Source organism: Camellia sinensis, chromosome 14, assembly GCF_055761805.1.
Source record: "Camellia sinensis isolate YWXY chromosome 14, ASM5576180v1, whole genome shotgun sequence".
In the NCBI taxonomy this organism is placed as follows: Eukaryota; Viridiplantae; Streptophyta; class Magnoliopsida; order Ericales; family Theaceae; genus Camellia; species Camellia sinensis.
Genome location: NC_138974.1, coordinates 8,144,739 through 8,167,567, shown reverse-complemented (window position 1 = coordinate 8,167,567; position 22,829 = coordinate 8,144,739). Strand labels below are relative to the sequence as shown.

At 36.3% G+C, this 22,829-nt stretch overlaps 1 protein-coding gene across 2 annotated transcripts in view; it reads left to right on the top strand.

The window, feature by feature from the left end:
• LOC145788667 (callose synthase 9-like) overlaps nucleotides 1-22,829 on the top strand; it is a 99,783-nt gene that overhangs the window by 17,097 nt on the left and 59,857 nt on the right. For both annotated transcript variants that reach the window (XR_014350936.1, XM_082906252.1), the window contains exons 8-18: nucleotides 4,809-4,898; nucleotides 7,006-7,103; nucleotides 7,240-7,357; nucleotides 7,574-7,699; nucleotides 13,407-13,483; nucleotides 13,584-13,662; nucleotides 14,014-14,136; nucleotides 19,308-19,410; nucleotides 19,570-19,693; nucleotides 19,831-20,020; nucleotides 20,150-20,202. Coding sequence is in view for 1 of the 2 variants with exons in the window: in XM_082906252.1 (XP_082762378.1) it covers nucleotides 4,809-4,898; nucleotides 7,006-7,103; nucleotides 7,240-7,357; nucleotides 7,574-7,699; nucleotides 13,407-13,483; nucleotides 13,584-13,662; nucleotides 14,014-14,136; nucleotides 19,308-19,410; nucleotides 19,570-19,693; nucleotides 19,831-20,020; nucleotides 20,150-20,202 (1,181 nt within the window). In the remaining variant the exon portion in view is untranslated. The remainder of the gene's footprint in view (nucleotides 1-4,808; nucleotides 4,899-7,005; nucleotides 7,104-7,239; nucleotides 7,358-7,573; nucleotides 7,700-13,406; nucleotides 13,484-13,583; nucleotides 13,663-14,013; nucleotides 14,137-19,307; nucleotides 19,411-19,569; nucleotides 19,694-19,830; nucleotides 20,021-20,149; nucleotides 20,203-22,829) is intronic.

Here is a 22,829-nt window from a genome sequence, read left to right as displayed (position 1 = left end):
AGTATGCATGCAGTTGTACCAGTACGTGTACCCGTGCCGAGTAAGTACCTGGTACTCATACAACAATATTTTTTGAGTACCCATGCTTCATAGGTCACTAGTGGGGGAACTCTCATTGGCTATTAGATGGAAGAATTTTGATTGTAGTGAGTAGCAGTTATCGGGAGCTTATGGTCCTAATTGTCTTAAGAGTTTCTTAGTGGGAGAAATTCGTTGGCCTATATGAGTTGTGCTCTCCCAACATGTGTGTTTGGGTTAGGCAGTTTAAGAGAAGCTTAATAGGGATAGGGTTACTCAAAGTGTCAGAGACTTGATGAGTTCATTAAGGAGATTGAAGTGAATTTTTGCTGAAGTGAAAAACATTGCAGAGAGGCTGCTGGGAAATGAATCAACGTGCAAGTGCTGTAAACCAAGATTGTATGGTGGTGAGGTCTCCAAGTATTGAATAATTTTACAAGCCAAGAAGTGTCTTTTCCAGAATTTTTCTCATATTTATATTTCTATATAGGATGAATTTTGCTACATCCCCCCATTTCATCGCCCCCAATTGCACCTCTAATGAGATGTCAAACAATTTTGAAAGAAGAAAGAGGAGTTTGAAGAGAGTTGATTGGTCGGTATTTGTTTTCTACATCATTGGGGGGAGTGTGGGGGAGGAAAAATTGGGGGGATGGGGCATTTCTCATATGGGACATTACATCTTAGTTGTCACTTAATGTTATTATATTCACAAGATAGCTTCAACATTAAGTATATTAAATTACGAGGCACATAGTCAATAGTCTACTACTTGGTTAACCATATTAATTACTATGAAAGGTACCAAAAAGGTGGTACAGCACACTACTTTCTGACTTCTCAATTGACTGATTACCAAAATATGCTCTGTTTATTCAAGTAAAAATCTATCCTCATCACTAACTAATTTTTGATTACCAATTGCATCATACTCACCTGGTTGTGGAAAAACACGTCCTCAAGTTTTGCTTTGGTATTTGAGGTTTGGTTTAAATTTCAGTTTTCGACCAATTCATGGTTTCACCTTTTGACGCATTCCAAAATCTGGATGTGTAAGAGCTAGCAGAGAAGCTGCAAAACATATTTGAATCACCTCTTGACATGAGCACAATCACAACTTGTCACTTCAAATAATCTTCCATATTCAAGAGCACTAAAATCATTTGACTTAAGATTTTCTTTTTTTGGGTGAATATGAAAGATTTTCTTCATCACATACATTTTAAAAAATTCCAATAGGAATGGGTCATCATGATACTTGAGTGATGAACTTGGTGAGTACAACAGAGAACCACCAATCATTTCATTTTTAATAAATTTAGTTGTTCTAAATTCTGCAATTATTTTGCCATTGGATTCAGCATGTAGCACAAAGTTTAATGACTCAATAGTCACCTAGTTGTGACAATAACATTTAACAGTGATTAGATGACCATTCCTGGGGCTCGTATTTGTCATATTTAAGAGGTTGATTCCAATCAACTTCCTTAAAGGAGATAATTTTTTGCCCAAGATTCTCTCTTCCAAATTCATTTCAAGAACTTGAGTGTCATCCTTGATCTTTTCATGTGGTCATAGTTCCTCCAACGTTTTCGTTGCTGACTATGGGTACTTGTATCACGCCTCATATGCGGCAATCCCTACGAGTGCCACATCATTAATGCCCTACCCGTGTGGTAGACCAACAAGGCACTACGCAGACGTATCACACCTAATACATGCCGAGCCCTATGAGCGCTGTGTCAATAATACCTCGTCTGCATGGCAGACCGACAAGGTATCATGTAGCACCGATTGCATGCTTAGCCTAAGTGGGAGCACACACAAGTCCAAGTATGAAAAGCCTTGCAACAGACAACAACATGGCCCTGTACGCCCATGGTCTTTCATTCCTCACTCACTTCCAGCCCAATAGCATTATAGTCAGGCCCCCAGCCTGCTTGCATGTGTTGAAATGTTAATGATGAGCCCTTGGCTCTCCCAAACATTGAGATAGGCCTTTGGCCCACTCATCCACTCAATTGCCTGGGTCGGGAGTAGGATCCAGGCATCACTACTTGGGATCATCAGAGGATCTTGGACTAAAGGTTGAGGTCATGGGTCGTCAAGATGGTTGTCTTCTTGTTAAGACCGTTTCACCTTGATTAGGCATGGGGAAGAGGTGATGGGGACCTTACACTCATTGCTTGATGCATACATGATATGTTGCTCTCCTGCCTGCCATTAAACCACAGATGGCAGCAGGGCTTATATCAGCTTCCGATAAAGTTGGGAAGAATGAGCCACCTGTCCAATAGGTTGCTTGGGCTCCAATACTCCGGGAGCCTATGTAACATATCACATATGCAGTATGGTGGCATAATGCTGGATGTCATGGGTGGGAGGGTTTTAAAGTCATGAGAAAATTGAAGATGATTAAAGAGGATGTGAAGAGCTGGAATATGGAGATTTTTGGGAACTTGGAGGCTTCAAAATCTTAGGTTGAGCATAGGATTGAGGAAATTGATGGAAAGGAAATGCAAGGGGAGATGGATGGGTCAATGAGGAGAGAAAGAAATGAGCTAAGATTGAAGTTGGAAAAGCTGATTTTTAGGGAGCAGATTTTTTGGCCTAAAAGGCAAAGGTGGAGTGGTTAAAAGAGGGGGATATCATTTCAATTTTTTTTTACAAGATGGCAGATGGGAAAAGGAAGAAGTTTATCAAAAGATTGGAGGTTAGCCCCGGGGTAGTGAAGGAAAGGAAAGATCATATAGTCAAGGGGATTTTTGATTTTTATTCTAAGCTGTATTCATAGGATGAGTTGGTTAGACCGGGGATAGAAGGACTTGAGTGAGTATCTATTGATCAGGCAAGTGCAAGTTGGTTAGAAAGACCTATTGAGGAATTGGAGATTAGAGAAGTGCTATTTGATTGTGAAAGAGATGAAGCTCCAAGTCCGGATGGTTTCTCCATGGCTATCTTTCAAGATTGTTGGGAGGTGGTGACAAATGATTTGTTTAGAGTTTTATGGAATTTCATGATACGGGAGTGGTTAACTTGTGCTCATATGCCACTTTGAAGCTGCTTCTTATTCTCATCGTATTGCTAGCAAGCCTAAGTCACACAAGCACATAACATATAACATGAATGCATGAATAGTAGAATATACATGATGCATGAATGGTTTGGTTGTCACAGTAATTTATGTATTTAATGGTTAAATTGAAGGCTAATTGGTAGAGAAGGGATTATGATTGATTTGGAAGTGGTTAAATAGGGTTTTGGCCACCATGCCTTCCTTAGGGCTTAGTCCCAAGGAGATCATGAGTTCAATTCCCCTTAAGGGGTTGAATTAAGGGAGTGCAAGCACTTAGGTGCTTTGCCAAGGTTGCGGAGATTTTCTCCCATAGGTGCTAATCTAATAACTAACATTTGCTGATCAAAAAAAGAAAAAAAAGGGTTTTGGGGCTGAAAAGTGTACTTTTAGTGGACATAACATATAACATGAATGCATGAATAGTAGAATATACATGATGCATGAATGGTTTGGTTGTCACAGTAATTTATGTATTTAATGGTTAAATTGAAGGCTAATTGGTAGAGAAGGGATTATGATTGATTTGGAAGTGGTTAAATAGGGTTTTGGCCACCATGCCTTCCTTAGGGCTTAGTCCCAAGGAGATCATGAGTTCAATTCCCCTTAAGGGGTTGAATTAAGGGAGTGCAAGCACTTAGGTGCTTTGCCAAGGTTGCGGAGATTTTCTCCCATAGGTGCTAATCTAATAACTAACATTTGCTGATCAAAAAAAGAAAAAAAAGGGTTTTGGGGCTGAAAAGTGTACTTTTAGTGGACTGTGAGTAGTAATCCAAGAATAGTATCTTGGGTATGTGCGCAAAGAAGAAGAGAGATAAGTAGAAGAAGAAGAGAGAGAAAGAGGTGCTTCACCCTCGCAGGGGTTAGGCCAATCACACACAAACACAATATCAAATTCTCATAATATCAACTTTTCTATTGAATCATTGGGATTACACATATATTTATAGGTTAAAGACTTTCGTATTTCTATAAAGACTTACTCAAATTTAGAAGCTAAGAATATTTGAAAGTTACTAATACTTTGGACCAACTAGGACTCTAAACATGATTCAAATAACATTACTTGACCCGCAAGACGACCCATGGACTATGACTACTAATCGTGTCTAGCAATTATTGAATTTACCATAATACCCGTAAGTACTAAAACATACTATAATAATATAAATATGTCTAGCAACATAATAAATTATAATAAATACAAATAAAGAATCAAAATGATTTCGAAACTTCAATCCTTATGTTTCATATGAAATTTCAGATTTGCCCTTTTTCTTATTTGTTTGAGGTGGTACTGCTGATGAATCTTTTTTTTGGGGTAGAATAATAATGTTGTAGCTTGTTCTTGTATAGGTAGATATATAAGGTGTTTTTACACCATGTTCTGGAGGGAATTTCTTCAGTTGGTATAATGTTTACTGGGTTTTGTTGGCTTCCTTTTTTTTTCCCCCCTGGTCTTATCTTTTTGGTGGCTTATGGTGCCTTGGTCTTCCTCCCCTTTTTCTTCAATAACTGCCTCTTATGATGAGGAAAAAGTGCTGAAGCATCAACAAACATAACTTGTTTTAGTAATCTCTAAAATTTATGCATCATGTCCTCTGGTTCTAGTTATTTGTTTACACAACTCTTCAATATTTTGACAAGCCTTTGACAAAACAATTTTGTTTTTAATTTATTGATGTCACAGTTCAAATTTAATTTTTTTTTTGGGCAGAAAGACAATGTTTCTAACCAGCGGGAACACATAGTTCTCCTCCTTGCAAATCAACAAACTCGGCTTGGGATTCCTGATGAGCTTGAACCGGTATGCCTTAGATGCCATTCTTAAATTATTAAATTAAATTTCAATTTGTGTAGTTATGATCATCACTTTTTCCATTAAATTTGTAAGTTAAACATGGTTGATAGTATGATGCTTGAAGGAAGACTCTGGACATTTGTTCCGCCTTTATTGAGATCTCTTTGTTATTGATTTCATTCTATTGAGGCTGGAAATCATTTTGGGAACTATGGAGCTGCTATTCTATTTAAAGAATGCACTTGCTGACTGTATTTTGGGTTTTTTGTATGCCTCTATATTTACTTTATGATTTTATTCCTACTTATGTGTCAGGGTGTTGAAATCTTGCAATTGTCAGGGCCTCACGCACTATCTAATGATTGGATTTCCATATTAGAGTTGTCAAATAACTTGCTTTGTTCTCCCTTTATTATTTATTTTTTATTTTTTTTGATTTTTCAAATTTTAATGTGGTGAGGACACCATTACCTTTTTCATAGTATATGTTTTGTTGTATGTACTACTTGAATCTTTATTTCCATTTTATATAACTGTCCGTAATCCTTTCTATGATGCCCTATGTTTGTTGAGAATTCATGACATTCGTATTTAATATATAGATATATACTACTAAATACATCTCTGAAAATGGGGCATTACTTGATGCAATGGATAAAGCGTGGGTTGCCAATGCAAGATAATGCTAGATTTGTGAAGTCTATGTTTTCTAGCTCCCTCTTTTAATTGGGATAAAGAATGGGTAATGGCCATTTTGTGTTGGGACATTTTGTATTAAAAATGGAGAATTTGTAGTTAATTATGTACCCCACTGTTATATATTTTATGCCATTGTGTAATGTTGTTTCTCTTCATTTTTATACTTAGTGTTATGTGTGAGTATGTTTGTGCTTGTATTAGGTACTTTGAAAATATTGTTACATGCATCTTAGTAGCAGGAAACTCGTAGTTGGGTGACATTTCTTACTCAAGAATGTGATTCTGCACTCCCAAGTAAGAAACATGTAAGAAACTCGCTCCCATCGAGGAATAAACTCACTCCCAACTGAGATATAACATCTCAAACATACGATTCTCAAAGAAATAAAAAAAAAACAACCAAAACTTATTCTAGTACTTTCTCTATGTTATCAGAATCTTACGATTTGCTATTTAGTTTGTGATTTATCAAAAATCAACGTGAATCTATGGGTAAATCTATTTTGAAATAGAATCTACAGTGAATTTCATGATTCACATTTGGTTCATGTTTTGATTTACTTTTTACGATTCATGTAATTCTTAAAACTATCGTGGCCGATGGATTATGACTCTTTTTTACTTATTTTTTTATTATTGTAAAAATGACATAATACAACTTCAAAAGTGCCTATTATGAAAATAACCACGACCTATACGTAATTTGTTGTTATTTTGGTGATTAAGAAGTTTTTAATAGGATTCCAAGAGATCCCGTCAGATCTGACATGTTCTTTATATATATATATTTTCTCATTTTTTTCTTTCAAAATGTCTTAATACATTTTCTAAAGATGCTTAAGGTTAAAGTAACTTACCCTCATGAATTTTTTATTGCTATTTTGGTGCTTAAATGTTACTTCCTTCCAAGTTAACTGGGTTGATGACACCAGTAAATCTTAACTTCATCTGTATGCCAATTATTCTACTATCTCAGTGACAAGGGATTAGTGATTATAATTTCACTGCATGCTTTTGGAAATCACGTTGAACAAGTGTTACAAATTCCTTTTGACCTTTTCATCTTCTCTCATTCCATGCTTTGTTTTACTATCTTATTAAATAATGGTAGATTCATGTTGGTCGGTCATAAAACTCAAACAATTGAAGAATATTTTGAAAATTTATGTAAGTTTTACCTTTCTTAGCAAATGAATGGTGATTTTTGAATCATATATTTTTTCAATAACATTGGTTATTCTGTTTCCTTTAATCAACATGACAATGTCCAGAAGCTTTATGGTAGATGTGTGAAGTGATTGATTAAGGCTTTTTTAGGATCATTACACATTATCTAGTCTCATTGCACAATTGAGATCATGTGTTGTTATTTGCTGATTTAAAAAAAAAAAAAATATGTTGTTATTTCCTCCAGAAATTGGATGAGGCTGCTGTGCAGAAAGTATTTCTGAAGTCGCTTGATAACTACATTAAGTGGTGTGACTATTTGAGCATTCAACCAGTATGGACTGTGTAAGGAACTTCTATCTTGTGCAATTGTCTTTGTGGTGCTTAAAGGGGATATATGTATATAGCATTGTACTTGTGTGCTCATTCCAGATGGTCATCAGGCCACGCAATTTTGACAATCTGATTGGTTTCTGTGCAGTTTGGAAGATGTTATCAAGGAGAAGAAGTTGCTGTTTGTTTCTTTGTATTTTCTCATTTGGGGTGAAGCCGCCAACATTAGATTTCTTCCAGAATGCTTGTGCTACATATTTCATCATGTAGGCCATCTTGTTATGGATTATATTGTTTCTTGTCTTGTTAATAATAAAATATGTGGTTCTTTTAATTTAGAATTCTTAGCATTCTTGATTGGATGCTTAGACTTCTGTAGTCAAATTCATTTTGTTAAATGTGCATTTTGTTTGACTTGTAGCATGGTTTTTGTTGTCTTCTTGAATACTTATTTACTTTTGAAAGATGAATTGTATACACAGATGGTAAGGGAGCTGGATGAAATATTACGGCAGCAGATTGCACAGCCAGCCAACAGTTGCAAAACTGAGAATGGTGTGTCATTCCTTGATAAAATTATATGCCCTCTTTATGAGGTGGTCGCTGCGGTATGCTTTTGGTTACTATCTAATTTAATTTTATATTTTCTTTATCTGACAGTTACTTATCAATAAACTGATCTAGTTAGTTGGATTTGAGATCTCTGTTATTTAATATTGAAACTGGGATTTGGTTACGACAGTCATCTTTACATTCTGTTGCGCAGGCCATAATTTCTTTCGATATGAGTTTTATTTATTTTCTTAGTATGCGCCTTCGTGGATCTCATTGTAATATGAGTTCTTGTGGTTTTGTTTATAGTTTTTATCTGGCTCTCTTTTCAAAATTGTGTTTTTCTTCTATCTCTCTCACTGTATTTTTTTTTTTTTCGTGGTGGGGGAGTTGTTGGTTTGTTGTGGCTTTTAATTTTACTTTCATGAAAAATCAATATAGATGTAGCATAGCTTCTTGATCAGATCTTTACCTTGGATGTAGCTCTACTATGGCAAACCTCAAATTTTGTTATGTTTTGTGCTTTCTTTTTTGTTTTATCCCTCACTTTAGTCTTGCTTGCAAAATCCAACTCAAGTAAGTGTATGATTTGCGGTGGCAATAAGTGGTTTGGAGTTTAAAAGCTTTTGATGAGTGGTATTGTTAGAGGTTATTTCATTGTTGATTAAATGAGGTCCAATGGTCAATGTTTGTTCTAGGGTGTTTCTAATAGAGGTGAACATTTTAATAGAAAATTCAATATCACCTATTCTCAATATTTTTCGATAGTTTCTTATTTTGAAGGATAACGACCTGCACAAGTTTTTTGTTGAAAGTTACAAAGAAATTGGGTGTGGATATTAAAACATCCTATTAATTGGTGAATAAGATGACCTTCATAGCATGATAGATTTGAACCAAGAGAGAGTTGGTTAGTTCCCCCTCCCCCCAAGTCCTAATTTTATTTGGTTTCCCTTCTTGGAATTTTACAAGTTAGGATTATTATTTTCCTATTCCTTTGCTATAAATTTCAGTAATAGCCTTAATATTAATGAGTTAGTGGCGGGAATTTGATGTGTGTTAACTCTCACTTGGCCCCCTCCCCCTCCTGATGAAGAAATTGGATTAAAGCATCCAATTGATTGGTGAATAAGATGACCTAATAGCATGATAAGAGGTGATTTGAATTAGGAAATGGTTTCCTATTTGGGGAAGGACTGCTGATCTCATACCAGTAGAGTGGGAATTAGGAAATGTTTCCTAGTCTGGGGAAGGTCTGCTGATCTCATACCAGTGGTGGGAGTTAGAAAATGGTTTGCTCGTCTAGGGAAGGTCGGCTGAACTCGTACCAGTGGTGGGCTCTTGTAGAGGCAGAACAATTGATTGGGAGGGATAAGGCAGAGTTTGGTTTGAAAGTTTTAAGAGGTTTCTAGTGGAGGAGATGTAGTTTACTGAAAATTTGTGACTATCTGTCACCCACTGGTACCTCTTCTGATAATGTCGTGGTTCCGCAGTGGATATGGTGACAATGAGTGTGAGGCTGGAGGTGGATGTCTTGGAGCCTTTAGAATGCATGCCAGTTGCTATGTTTGGTCCAAAGAGTGTTGCAGAAGACAATTTATGGTTGAGGGTGATGCTTATTGGTAGTTACTAAATTCATCTTGGGAGTGGTTTGAGCAAGGGTTAACGGAGCTGATCAAATATGTGAATCAGAAGGAGCAAAAGTGATAATATGGGTGTGTGAATAAGAAGGGGAGGATATGTTGTTCATTTATTCATGATGTTAATGATTAAATTTTGGAATTTATGATGCTTGAATTTTGTTGTGAAACAAACAATGGTGGAGTCCTTACTTAAAGATTCGAGAGCGAATATGGTGTGTAGAGGGGTGAGGAGCTTTTTTTGGGTGGTTGGGATTGGTTTATGGAGCTGAATCATTTTTAGGCGGTGGGCAAAGTGGGGGTGATCTTGATGATGTCAGATCTGAGGGTGGTGGAACAGGAATAATGTGAAAATGGGGAATTTGAAGAGTTTGGATGCTTTGTTTGTTCAATTGTTCTCTTTTGTTTTGGAGATTAGAGATTTTTGGCTGAACACAAATTGTTGGCAAAGGATCTAGCTTTACATTTGAAGGTAGTGTTGTCGAGGGTGTTCTTAGAATTTTGAATACAATGTTGGTTGCAATTGAGATTGTGGAGTTTAGATTGAGTGGGAACTTGGGATTAACTTCTAAGCCTTATATTGAGAAGATCTATGACAAATGTTTTTTTCCCCTTTCTTCAAGGAATTGTTTCTTCCGGGTATAAAAGAGCCAAAAAAAACCTGTGAAAGGTTGTTAAAAGGGCCAACAAAGTGGGGACATGATACAAAGCTATAGTGTCAATAAAATCCAAAAAATGCTCGAAGTTGGGTCTAAGCCTGTAGAGATCCAATTATAAAGGTTCTTCATCTCCACAAAAAAAACCTATTAAGTTAACTCCAAATTAATTGCAAAGGCATAGAGGCATGAAAAGCATGCCTTTCTCCTCATTTTCCTCACCCTGCCGGCCCACCAAGAATGCGACAAATGCACTACTCCTCTCCAAAATCTCCATGACACTGCTAAAATGGGAGTTTATTCTTTATGTGATTTAGAGGATAGGGTTAAGGCAAAAATGAAGTGGATTGACATTTGTATTTCCACTATTAATAACTCAGTCTTGGTAAATCGATCTCCAATTGATTTCTTTTAAACTTCTAGAGGGTTGCGTCAAGGAGATCTCTTGTCAACTTTTCTTTTTATATTGGGTATGGAGTTTTGAGTAGGGGGGTTGATGTGTATGTCGGGAGTTTTTTTGAACTTTTTTGAGGGTGGGAGGTTTGATGGTTATCTTTTATTTGGTGCCCCATTTGTACTATGTGGATGGTATTATTATTTTTCAGGGGCAAATATGCAGCAGTTTGGCTACTTCTGATCTGCGGTTTTGTGCTTTGACTCTCCGTCATATTTGAAGGTGAATTTTGGAAAATTATCCTCTATCCGGTTAGTGATGTGCAAAATGTAGGGGCTTTAACTTCTGTTAAGGGTTGTAAGTGAAATTCTCACCTTTTAAATTTATTTTGGTTAACCTTTGGGATCATCTTTAAAGGCCAGGTATGTTTGTTATTTGATTTTTTAAAATTCCAAAAGACGATTGATTTGGTGGAAGAGGCAATATTTGTCAAAAAGAGTATTCTTATTTTGATTAAAACATGCTTGTCTTTGTTCAGTATATTCTCCACAGCGGCAAAGAGGTTTGAAAGGATGCGAAGAGATTTTTTATGGGGTTGGACATGGGATGATTTCAAAGATCATTTGGTGGATTGGGATGCAGTTCGTATTTTCTTAAAGGGAGAATTCAGGATTTATATATATATATATATATATATATATTATTAGCAACAAAAGAAGAGTTTGGGGTTTTGGAGGCTTAAATTTTTTAACTAAGCTCTTTTTAGAAATAGACTTTGGAAGTGTAGCGAGCGGTATAGATATTGGAGGAGGACAATGAAGTCAAAATAATGGTAGTGTGTTTGATTTTACTCTTTTTGGGAGAGAAAGGGGGGGGGGTCTTCGATGGAGGTTTCTATGTGATATGGGAATGAGGCTTTGGTAGGGTGTTTTGTTAGGATGGGCTGATTTTTGTTTTTCTACTTGGTATTTTATTGGGAATGGTGAGAAGGCTTGACTTTGGAGTCATTACTATTAGTGCACAGAAGAGAATCTAGAGGAGTTTTTGCTTGCCCTTGCTCATGTTGTGGTTAACAGGGTTGGTGTCATGGTTGAATGTTGTGTCATTTTTCTGGGATATTCCCTTTTTCTCGTCAGTTGAATGATTGGAAATGCAGATGTTATTGAACTTTATTGGTTTCCTTATGCTACTTCATGTGTAGGAGACCATGATTAGGGATGGACGTGGTTGAACTCTGGAAGCTTTGAGGTGGTATCTTTTTGTAAAATTCTGCCTGCGTGCCATCTAATGTGGGTTATAGAAATGCTTCCTCACCTTAGAAGGTCATGGTAAACTACTCACCAGTGTAATTTGGATCAGGAGGATGCAAAATTATTATTAATTGGTGTTGTATATGTAAGCAGGTTGGAGAATTAGTTAATCACATGCTTATTCATAATATAGTGGTTAGAAGTATTTGTAATGTGAGTCTTAGTATGTTTGGATTGACGTAGGTCTTCTTGACTAATGTGATGGATCTCATATAATCTGGGAGGGTGCCCAGAGTGGGGACGAGAAGAAAAGGTTGTTTGTGCTTTGTTTGTCGAGTTTTCAGAATTTGTTTTCTGAAATTTTTCTAAATCTAGTTTGGTGAATTTTTTTTTTGGTTAGAATAGTCGCGTGTGCTGAGTGTGTCACATTTGTGTTTAATATAAATCAGTGCTAAGGTGAAGGGTTGAATTATGACCCTAAACCTATTGCTGTCATCTCTTTTCTTCTTTCTCTTCCTCTCTTCTCTCTATCTAACCTCAACCCTAATTTCTACAACCTTTACACTTAAACTAAAATAAAAAAATAAAAAGCACTCATATTTTCAAATATATATATGGCATAAATAATTTTGAAAATTCAAAAATGTAAATATTTTTTTATGTTTATTTTTGTCAAACTAGTTTCTTTTTTGTAAACAAATTTAGAAAACAAGTTATAAAAACTCAAGTGGTGTCTTTGATTTTGATTGTGGATTATTTGGGTGAGTATTTTTTTGATATGTGTAAGCTTGTATTTTTATTATTTTCTTTGCGAAGTAAAATATTGTATTGCCAAAAAGAAAGAGGCAACAAGGGGGTGAACCCTATGTAAAATCCTGAAAGGGCTCAGAGAAGCTCAACATAAAAATTGAGCTCAGACAAAAAAACCAAAAGGAAAAAAGAGGATTCACAGAAAACTACTTCACATGAAAAATAAAAACTATGCCAAAGACTCATATGTAGCCTATGAACTCCCAACTTAGAATCTGCAAAAATGCATCTATATCTTTCCCTCCGGAAGCGCAACAAAACACACAACGGAAAAACATCTAAGTTGTCGTCTTCTTCTTCACTTCACAACCGTTTCCCCAACACTCCAACAAATCTCGCCCTGAACCTGACGTTACTCACTGAATGCCAACGCTGGAAAGCAAGAAGTCCCATAACTTAATTGCAACGGTATAATGAATAAGATGATCATCCACTGTCTCCTGTGCCTTGCAACACGTGCAATATTTGCTAACCATCTAGAATCCTCTTTTTTCCAAATTTTCAATTGATAATAATGGAATCCAGAGTTGCTGTTCAAAAAAGAAAAACCACCTTAGTTCATGCGTCTGTCTTCCAAGGGAAGAGTAGAATTGGATCTCTTTTCTATAGTTGATTCTGAAGAAGGGTTGATTTGTGCTTGAACCAATTTTGGACTTTGTAGAGTCTTTTGTGTAAATAGATTATTATGTAATGAAGTTTACGTCTTTGTTTTGATTCTATTATAGTATATGTGGGCGGCATCGTGTTGGTGCCATTTCAAAATAAATCATTTGTGGATGTTATTGTGTTGTGGGAGAACCGTGTAAAAAAGAAAACAAAAATCTCCTGTGTGTTTTGTGTTTTTCCTGTACTCTTGTTCACTTTTTTTTTTTTTGTTGTGTGGCCACCCCCCCCCCCCCCCCCCCCCCCCCCCAACTTTGATAAATATTCAAGTCCTTGTTTGTGACCACAGTTGATATACTGGTCTCCTCATTATATGCTTCCTAAAATGTTGATGATTTTCTGGTTTGCAGGAAGCTGCGAACAATGATAACGGGCGAGCACCTCATTCTTCCTGGAGAAATTATGATGATTTTAATGAATATTTTTGGTGAGCTCTATTTTGGAAGCTCTGTGCATCATAAATTTTTATCTTTCTTTTTTTTTTAAAATTTATTTATTTATTTATTTTTAACTTCCCCCCTTTTCAGGTCACTTCATTGCTTTGAACTTAGTTGGCCATGGCGCAAAAGTTCATCATTTTTTCTTAAGCCAACTCCAAGATCAAAGGTTGTCAACTTTCCAACTGTTATAGATAAGGGAAAAATTCATTTTACCCTCTTGTGGTATGGCTTTGGAGCATTTTAACCCCCCTCATGTTTAAAAATGGCCCAAAACCCCTCATATGGTTTTGATCTTTTGCACTTTACCTTCTTACTGTGACTAATTCCCCTCCAAATTAACAGAGGTTGTGCTGCCACGTCTAATGTGAGAGTTGGGATGGAATTAGTTGCTCATTGAATACTAATAGTTTTTTCATCCTAGGACACATTCTGTGAAGATGTTAAACGTGCTGTTATAATTATTATCATTCTTACTATTTGTAGCTTTGCTGACCTTCTATGCCTTTGTTTTTTTCAGAATGTGCTTAATTGTGGCGGAAGTAAACGTCAAGGGAAAACTTCGTTTGTTGAGCACAGGACGTTTCTTCATCTTTACCATAGTTTCCACCGTTTGTGGATATTTCTTGTCTTGATGTTTCAGGTTTGCAATTTGTCTTTAGGCTTATTTCCGTATTTGTTGTCTTCATTTTATCACTGTATTTTCTGCCTTTTTTCTTGTCATGGTGTTTCTTCTTTTATTTTGGTGCTTCTTAGCCCTTAATTGTATTCAAATCAAAATTAAAAGAGTGTAATTCTAGACACAGAAAATTCCCAAATAGGGATACAAGAACAAGCTTTGAATTTTACTATAAAAAATGTTCAGTAGTTGTTTATGAAGCAACTGACATCAACAAACAATTCTAACACATACTAACACAACAACTACTTACATAAGCACTCCTGCCCTTAGAAAAATTTGTCTTCAAGTTGGAACAGTGGAACACAAAAACAAATCTAATCTACCACGTAAGGTACCAAATGTGGAACATTGGAAGTGTTGGAGATGTTCAAAAGTGGAGGAAGTGTCCTGGATAGGCGGCGTTGTTTATTTTGCATAAAACATCGCAAGGGTCGACTTTTCTAGCATTCAATTTCATGTAAGAATCATGGTGTTGCATCTCCTTGGTCAGAACCACTCCAACAGGATCCCCTTCTTTGAAAACAACTTCCGTTTGTACTAATCAGCTGCGGTTTTGGATTGCTCAATTTCGGCCTTTACTTGAGCTTGTACTTATTTCATAAACGCGGCCATGTCCTCCACCTTGGCATTCCCTTTCTTGGAGATAGGCAAAAGAATCAAATTCACTACGCTAGCAGGGTTGGAACCATAGACTACTTCAAAAGGAGAAGAATTAATGGCCCGATTGATAGAGGAATTGTAAGTAAATTCAGCCAGAAGAAGCTCATCTTCTCAACCCTTAGGATGATCCCCCACAAGACATCTGAACAAGTTCCCAAGGCTCTGGTTTACCACTTTTGTTTGTCCATTGGTTTGCGGATGAATGCTAGTGCTAAAATGCAAGTTGGTGCCAATCTTTTGCTACAAAGTCCTTCAAAAATGTCCGAGGAACTTGGCATCCATATCCGACACAATAGAAATGGGAACCGTATGAAGCTTATAGTTCTTTTTGAAGAAGTGATCAGTCACATTGGTAGCATCCATAGTCATGTAGGACAGCTTGCTGGATTTTGAAAATAGAGGTTATTTGACAGCCGAAACAGCAAGTGATTTAGGGTTTTAATGATTAAATTGATAGCTAATAGGTAGGAGAAGGGGTTAGGGTTGATCTGGGAGTGATTGGATAGGGTTTTGAGGTTAAAAAGTGCATCTTTAGAGGGCTGTGAATAGTAACCCGAGAATAGTAACTAAAGTATGTGGACAAAGAAGAAAAAAGAGAAGAAGAAGAAGATAGTCTAGGAATCACTCCTAGAATTCCATAGGCATTACACCTAGGGTTGATTGCATCACACTATCAATAAGAAAGCTTCAAAGATCTGAAAATTCTCTAAAATATCAACTTTATTAAATTATAAACATTATGTGGCTTTATATAGGATTAGGAGACTTCCTAAATCAACTAAAACAAAAAAAAGGAAACTGTTAAAATTACTGGCTTCTATACTTGTTTAAGACCTATAAATAAAAGTAATTAAATAATGATGGGGCCAATTAAGAACAAGAGAGAGAAATTAGAGAGTAACCCTAAGGTTCTAGAGAGAGAATATCTCTAATCAATCAATTATATGATATATGAAAGTTAGTTACAAAATTGTTACTTCTGCAGATATAGGCTATCAATTAACCACACACTTAGTCACATGCCATGCACATGATGTCCTACATGATGCTCTCCCACTCGAAAGAACTTGTCTTCAAGTAAGGACCAAAACAAAGTACAGTCAACGCATAAGAAATGAAACACATTACTAGACAAGTGCAGTACAAACAAATTCCTTAAGGAAGCTAGTCTACAATAAGGGAAGTGGCGTCGGCGCAAGAAGAACACGACAAGAAGGGAAATGACTAAGTAGTTGCAAGTCCTTATTTGAGATCAACCTACAAATATCCTTCCATCAAAACGAGTTCTCGTTTATGCACATCAATTGAAGCTATGTTGAGGTGTGAATAGGCCACCCATATAGCATGCCATTTTGGAAGCAAGATGTCATCAAAATAACGCTTCTCGCATGGCCCAAGAATAAACTCATCCTTCCTCCACGAAGTTGGGCTGGATACCACATCAACACAAAGTGGAACAAATGGCTTTGAAGATAGCATAAGAGGTATTTCTCGAAAGCAAAGTTCATTTAACAACCATGTAACTTCAATGTCATGACTACCCACCATAATTTTCATAGAATCTAGAAAAGGGATAGAAGGTGGGATTAAAACCACTTCCTTCATGGGAAACAATGTAAATGTAAAACTTTCTTCATCTTCGAGTACACTTTCACTCTCTACAAGAAGGTCGTCTTCATCATCATAGTTGTCAAAAATTGGAACTTCTCCATATTCACAAACATCAACTTCCTCATAAGACAACGCCTCACTATCGTCATCAAAGACGGCAACATCTTGACTGTAGGTTTGTTCCTCATCGTGATCAAAGATGGAAACTTCGTCACAAACGGAAAGAGCTTGACCACAATATTGTTCTTGGCCACAATTTTCCTCCATGTCTCCTTCACCAATGGTAGAAGCTTCTTTCTCATCATACCTTGGTTCAACCACCTTGCCACTAAAGAGCATCGTATGATGATATCCCTCATCAAAAGTCTCTTGCACTCCAATAATAGTTGAGTAACCAACTAGGACAGTCATAGGATGATTGTCTGATTGCAAAGCCACTTTGGTATTGATGTCTAGAACTTGAAAAGCCCTTCTTTTGTTGCTTCTCAACCAACAAAGGTGGCACGTGATCAGAAGGCAAGAAGTGCTCCTTGAGCTTCTTCCTCATCTTCCTCCACCCTCTAATCTTTTCTTGGCTTTTTCTTTGCTTACCAACTTGTAATTGTTTCCACTAATCGGAGGCACGACCTTTGAGGCTTTGAGAGACCAATTTCATCTTCCTTGCTTCCGGCACATCATAACACGCCAAATGACTCTCAATTGTCTTCAACCATTCGTCAAACACATCCGGATTGTAACTTCCATAGAATTTAGAAAACTCTAAATCCTTTACGGTTTCATGCCATTTAGAATCATACTCATGTGAATATGCTCTACGCCTATGTGGAACATCGAATGAATCATCAAGTTGACCATCTTTGGAACCATTATTACCTTTGATAGGAGGTAGGTGACATTGCACCGTCTCGGTTAAAGCGACAACTTGCCGTCTCATCTCAATCATTTCATCCTTTCGATATGGAACCCCATTATCCCTTCCAACCGGAAGATTAACCTCGGCATCATCACTTAAATTTTGAGCATAAGCCCTACCACGACCACCCCTACAACCTCGACCTGATTGAGCCATCGAAATGCACAAATGTTCAAGTCACAATAATCACAAACCCAATTGGACAACAACAAACAACAATATACCAATCACAGCACAGTGAACAAGTGGAATGAGCACAACAAATCAAAGCCCATGTATGCAAGACCCACCTAATTTCCAATTCCAGAATCAAGTTTCTGAATATTAAATTGAAGTAAAAGAGTTTAAACGAAGGGGTTGAGGCATTTACAACCAAGGAATCGAATCAAGTTGCTGGGATTTCAACTAGGAAGAAGAGTTGAACCAAGAAAGAGGTTCGAGTAACCCAGATGTTGCTTCGATCAACCCATAATCCACAGTCAAACAATCCACAAACAAGCCACGAACTCAAACCAGAAGCGATCGAAGTCGGCTTTGAAGTCTCACCTTTTACCCAGATCGATACCACGAACTCGCGAAGTTGAAACTCATAGATATTCTAGTCAGACACAAACTGAAATCGTGATGACTCAAGTCAAGTTCAAAATCTGGAGTACCCGCGAATTCGACTCGAGAACTCGAATCTAGGTCGCAATCGCGTTGACTCCATAAGCTACAAATGGCCACTTTGATTTCACAATGGGTCGTCTTTTGCGATGAGTAGTCCTTTGCGACGGGTGTTCTTTGCAGTTCGACTTCGACGCTAGATAGAGACTCAACCAACGAATTCAAATCAAGAACAAACAACGTCGATAGTGCAGTTTACGAATCGACTCCAAGTTTTGATTGAAAGCTAAACATCAATTGAAGGTTGCGGCTGGTCCTATGAAGTCGAACTTTAAGAACTTCAGTCCAGTTAGAGATTAGATCGCGACTTGAGGATCTTCCAACAGAGTTGCAAGATTCTGTGAAGGTTGATGATGTAGGCTCTTGAGAATTTGAATCCCAATCCAAATCAGGTATGTGGTCTTCAATGAGAATTTGTAACATTATGGTGCGGGCGTCTGTTTGTCTCTTGAATTGGCTATTGGAATAGTAGTGTTGCCATCGTAATACACTAACTAGAATATAGCGAAACGTATCAAAACACTATACTGACACAGATTTAGTATATTTCGTAATTTTTTTTCTTATTATTATTATTATTTTTTGTGAAAAAATATACAAGGTTTTGTTTTACTTTGCAACTATTATTACTAGTCTAAATAAATATTTGGACATTATTTTGTTGGGATTTTACACAATTTTAGAATTATTTACATGTGTGTTTGATAAAAATGTGTTATTTGATGACGTATAAAATCTTAATAATTGATTGATTAAACATATTGAAATTTATAAAGCCGTTAACGTAAAAGTGAAAATATACTAGTGCATATATTGCATATATTTTGAGATTGTGTAAATATTTTGTGTAGTTAAGATTATTTGTATTTCTATTTAGTCTTAGGGTAAGAGTACATCATCTTATATAGTAACTCTAACCCTAAGACTAAATAGGAAATACGAATAATCTTAATTACACAAAATATTTACATAATCTCAGAATAAATGCAATATATACACTATTATATTCTCACCTGTGAGGCACGGACACGGACACGGACACGGAAAGAACATGTGTTCACAAAAAGAATATATGCTTCTAAGATTTATATATATTTTCAAATTTCTTTTGTCGAATTTTGAAATTTCTATTTCGTTCTAGAACAATTTTGTTTCCATGTTGATTGAAACGATTTTAATTCTTGCTTTCATGTGGTTCTCTTTTATTCTTTCATGGATTGTTCTTCTATTTTTTATGTTTGCCTGGATGTCATTGAATAAGAACTTTGTATTGCTTTTGTAGGGACTTGCCATTATTGCATTCAATGATGGACATATCAACTCAAAGACCATCCTAGAAGTTCTTAGTCTCGGTCCAACATTTGTTGTGATGAAGTTTTTTGAGAGTAAGTTTTTCTTTCATAAAATTTTGTGTATCATTTTGCTTTTGTTAAGTTTTTAACATATTCTTGACTATGGATAATAGAAATCTGGGCGGTTAACTTTTTAAATTTCCTTCTATAACTTTCTCCTTTAATTGCTGATTTTATTGATCTGCAATTTAGGTGTTCTGGACATTTTTATGATGTTTGGTGCATATTCCACTACACGGCGCTTAGCTGTTTCACGGATTTTCCTCCGTTTCCTTTGGTTTTGTATAGCTTCAGCCATCATATGTTTTCTTTATGTGTATGTTGCTTGTATCTCTTTATTTATATTTTCATGATTCTGTTTCCATTATATGCAATCGTTTTTTTCCCTTTTCTTTATGAGTATTGTCTAATCGAACTTAACTTTTTAGTTGTTTGTTTACTCTCAAATTACAGGAAAGCTCTCCAAGAGTGGAATAAATCAAATTCGGGTTCTATTATCTTTAAAATTTATGTAATTATTCTCGGTATCTATGCTGGTGTCCAAATTTTTATTAGTTTCCTATTGCGGATACCAGCGTTTCACCGTCTCGCCAATCGATGTGATCATTGGCCTCTAATTCGTTTTATCAAGTGGATGCACCAGGTTGATTGCACCCACCACATTATTTTATATGTTTGAAATTCTGTTTTAGCTTTTTTAGTTGTATATTTTTTTTGAAGATCTCTCTATTTGTTGATTTCCTTGATTCTTGATTCTTGATTCCCATTTTAGGAACATTACTATGTCGGCCGTGGCATGTATGAGAGGACATCTGATTATATCAAGTATTTCCTTTATCTCTGTTATTATATTCATGGATCTTATGGCTTGTAAAGGATCTTTTCAATGAATATTGAAACACTTTCTATCATTGACATTTTGTTGTTGTTGTTGTTGTTGCCTGAGTTTTTAAAAAACCTAGAATGATCTTCTTCACACTCCATTTGGATCAAAGGGTGAGAAAAGAAAAAGAAATAATTGTGGTCTCTCATTTAGGTATGTTTGGATGAGTAAGAAAGCAAAGCATGCGAGAGGGATATAAGTGAGATTTCTTCTTCTTGCTTTGTATTTTAAATCTTGGTATTATAAATATTTTACAACCAACCAACTTGTTTCTCACCAAATCTCACCACTTTGAGTGAGAAATGAAATAGGCTTAGTATGAGAGGTCTCTTTCTCACCATTTCTCACTCATCTTATAAACCAAACATGAGAAAAGAGTTTTGTTTCTCATCATTTCTTATCATTTCTCGCCAAATCACCCCATCCAAATGGAGTGTCAAATTCAATATTCACATAACAAATTGGTCCACATCGTTAAAGATCTCATAGTGAACTAACAATTTTTGCTTGCATCATACATTATATTTGTTTATAAATATGCATTATATTTATACATTTTCATAAGGGATCTGAGCGGTTTTTTTACGTGTTAGTTGTCAGCTATCTAACACACAACCCTTCTCCTTTACGTGGGCTTGGGACTGATAGAGTTGTTAAACAACCTCGGCAGAGTTTGGATAAGAAAGGGGGTGCTTGGTTGACTAGATTATTCAGCAAGATTTTGTTGACTAGGAAAATGTCAGAGTGGGGAAAAGTATTTTAGTGTCAATCTATAAGAATAAAGGAGATATTCAGTACTGCAACAATTATAGAGGAATCAAGCTAATGTGTTATATAAAGAAAATTTGGGAGAGAGATGGAACGTCGTTTGCAAAATATAACAGAGGTGTCAGGGAATCAATTTGGGTTTATGGCTCGTAAGTCAACAATGGAAGCGATTTATCTTTTGAGGAGAGTAATATAAAGTATAGAGAAAAGAAAATAGACATTTATATGATTTTTATCGATTTTGAGAAAGCATATGATAGAGTGCCTTGGGATATAATTTGGTGCAGTGTTTTGAAAGGCACGCCTAGGCGCAATGAGTGTGCCTAAAAAAACCTAAGGCGAGGCACGTTTAATGAGTCGTACGCCTTGGCCAGGCTTTGAAAGGCGCAAAGTGCGAGCCTAAGAGGGCTTTTTTGTTTTAATCTGTGTTCGAAAGGCTCCAACCACATAGGATTACAACTCATACAATACAACTCAACCCCAATCAGTCGACTTAAATTCCTAATCTATCAAAAAAATCTGTATCGTCTCTTCCTCTAGGCTTGTGTCTCTCAATTTCAACTTCGATTGAGGTCGGTTCTTTTTCTTCTTTTCCTTCTCTCTCTCTTCTTCTTCTCTGGTTGCTGCTGTTGGGTTATTTGATTAGACTTTTTTTTTCTTAGCCTTCGCTGCTTGGCTTGGTGATTTTTTTTTCTCTCTTTTTCTCCTCCTCCTCCCCTTTCTTTGAGAATTATTCTATAATTTGCCTTGGTTAAATTTTTATTTATTTTTTAAATTTTGTTTTATAAATTGTCTTAGTACTAGTATGAATCATTTAAATTTGGGTTGTTTGAGATGATCTAAATAAGTGCACTTTTGACTTTTTACGAGAAGGTGTGCAGAAAAGTAAAGAGGTGACGTGACCCAAACAAGATAAAAAGATAAAAAGTGTGCTTATATGGCACACCCCAAACAAGCTGACTGTGCGCCTTGCTTCAATAAAGCCCGCGCCTCACCTTGAGCCTAGGCCCCAAGAGACCTTTTGCACCTTGAGCCATTAAAAACACTAATCTAATGGGTGTTAGCGAAGAAAGGGTTGACGAAAGTTTACATTAATGTGATTAGGGATATGTGTGGTGACCACTATTAGATCGCCTGTTGGAGAGACAAGTGAATTTTCAATTAGTGTAGGGTTAAACCAAGGATCAATTTTAAATCCTTATCTTTTTGCTTTAGTAATGGATGAACTAACGAGAAATATTCAGGATGATGTGTCATGGTGTATGCTTTTTGCAGATGATATGGTGTTAGTGGATGAGACTAGAGAAGGAGTTAACACTAAGTTAGAGACTTGGAGAGAAGCACTTGAATCTAAAGTATTTAGGATAAGTATAACTAAGACAGAATATACGGAGTGTAATTTTAGTAACAGTAACAATGGAAATAGAGGAGAAGTGAATATTGAGAACCATGAATTACCTAAGAGTGAACATTTTAGTTATTTAAGATCGATTATCACAACGGTGGGAGAGATTGAAGCGGATGTGGTCATAGAATTAAGGTAGGGTGCCTTAGGTGGAGGAATGCGTCTGGTGTATTGTGCGATAAACGAGTACCCACTAGACTAAAAGGAAAGTTCTATGGAACAGCTATTAGACTAACGATGTTGTATGGGATGGAATGTTGGGAAACTAAAAAACAATATGTAGATAAGATTAGTGTTGCTGAGATGAGGAAGTGTGGCAAGACTAGAATAGACAGAGTTAAGAATGAGTATATTTGAGATTGAGTAGGAGTAGTACCGATAGAAGATAAGTTGATA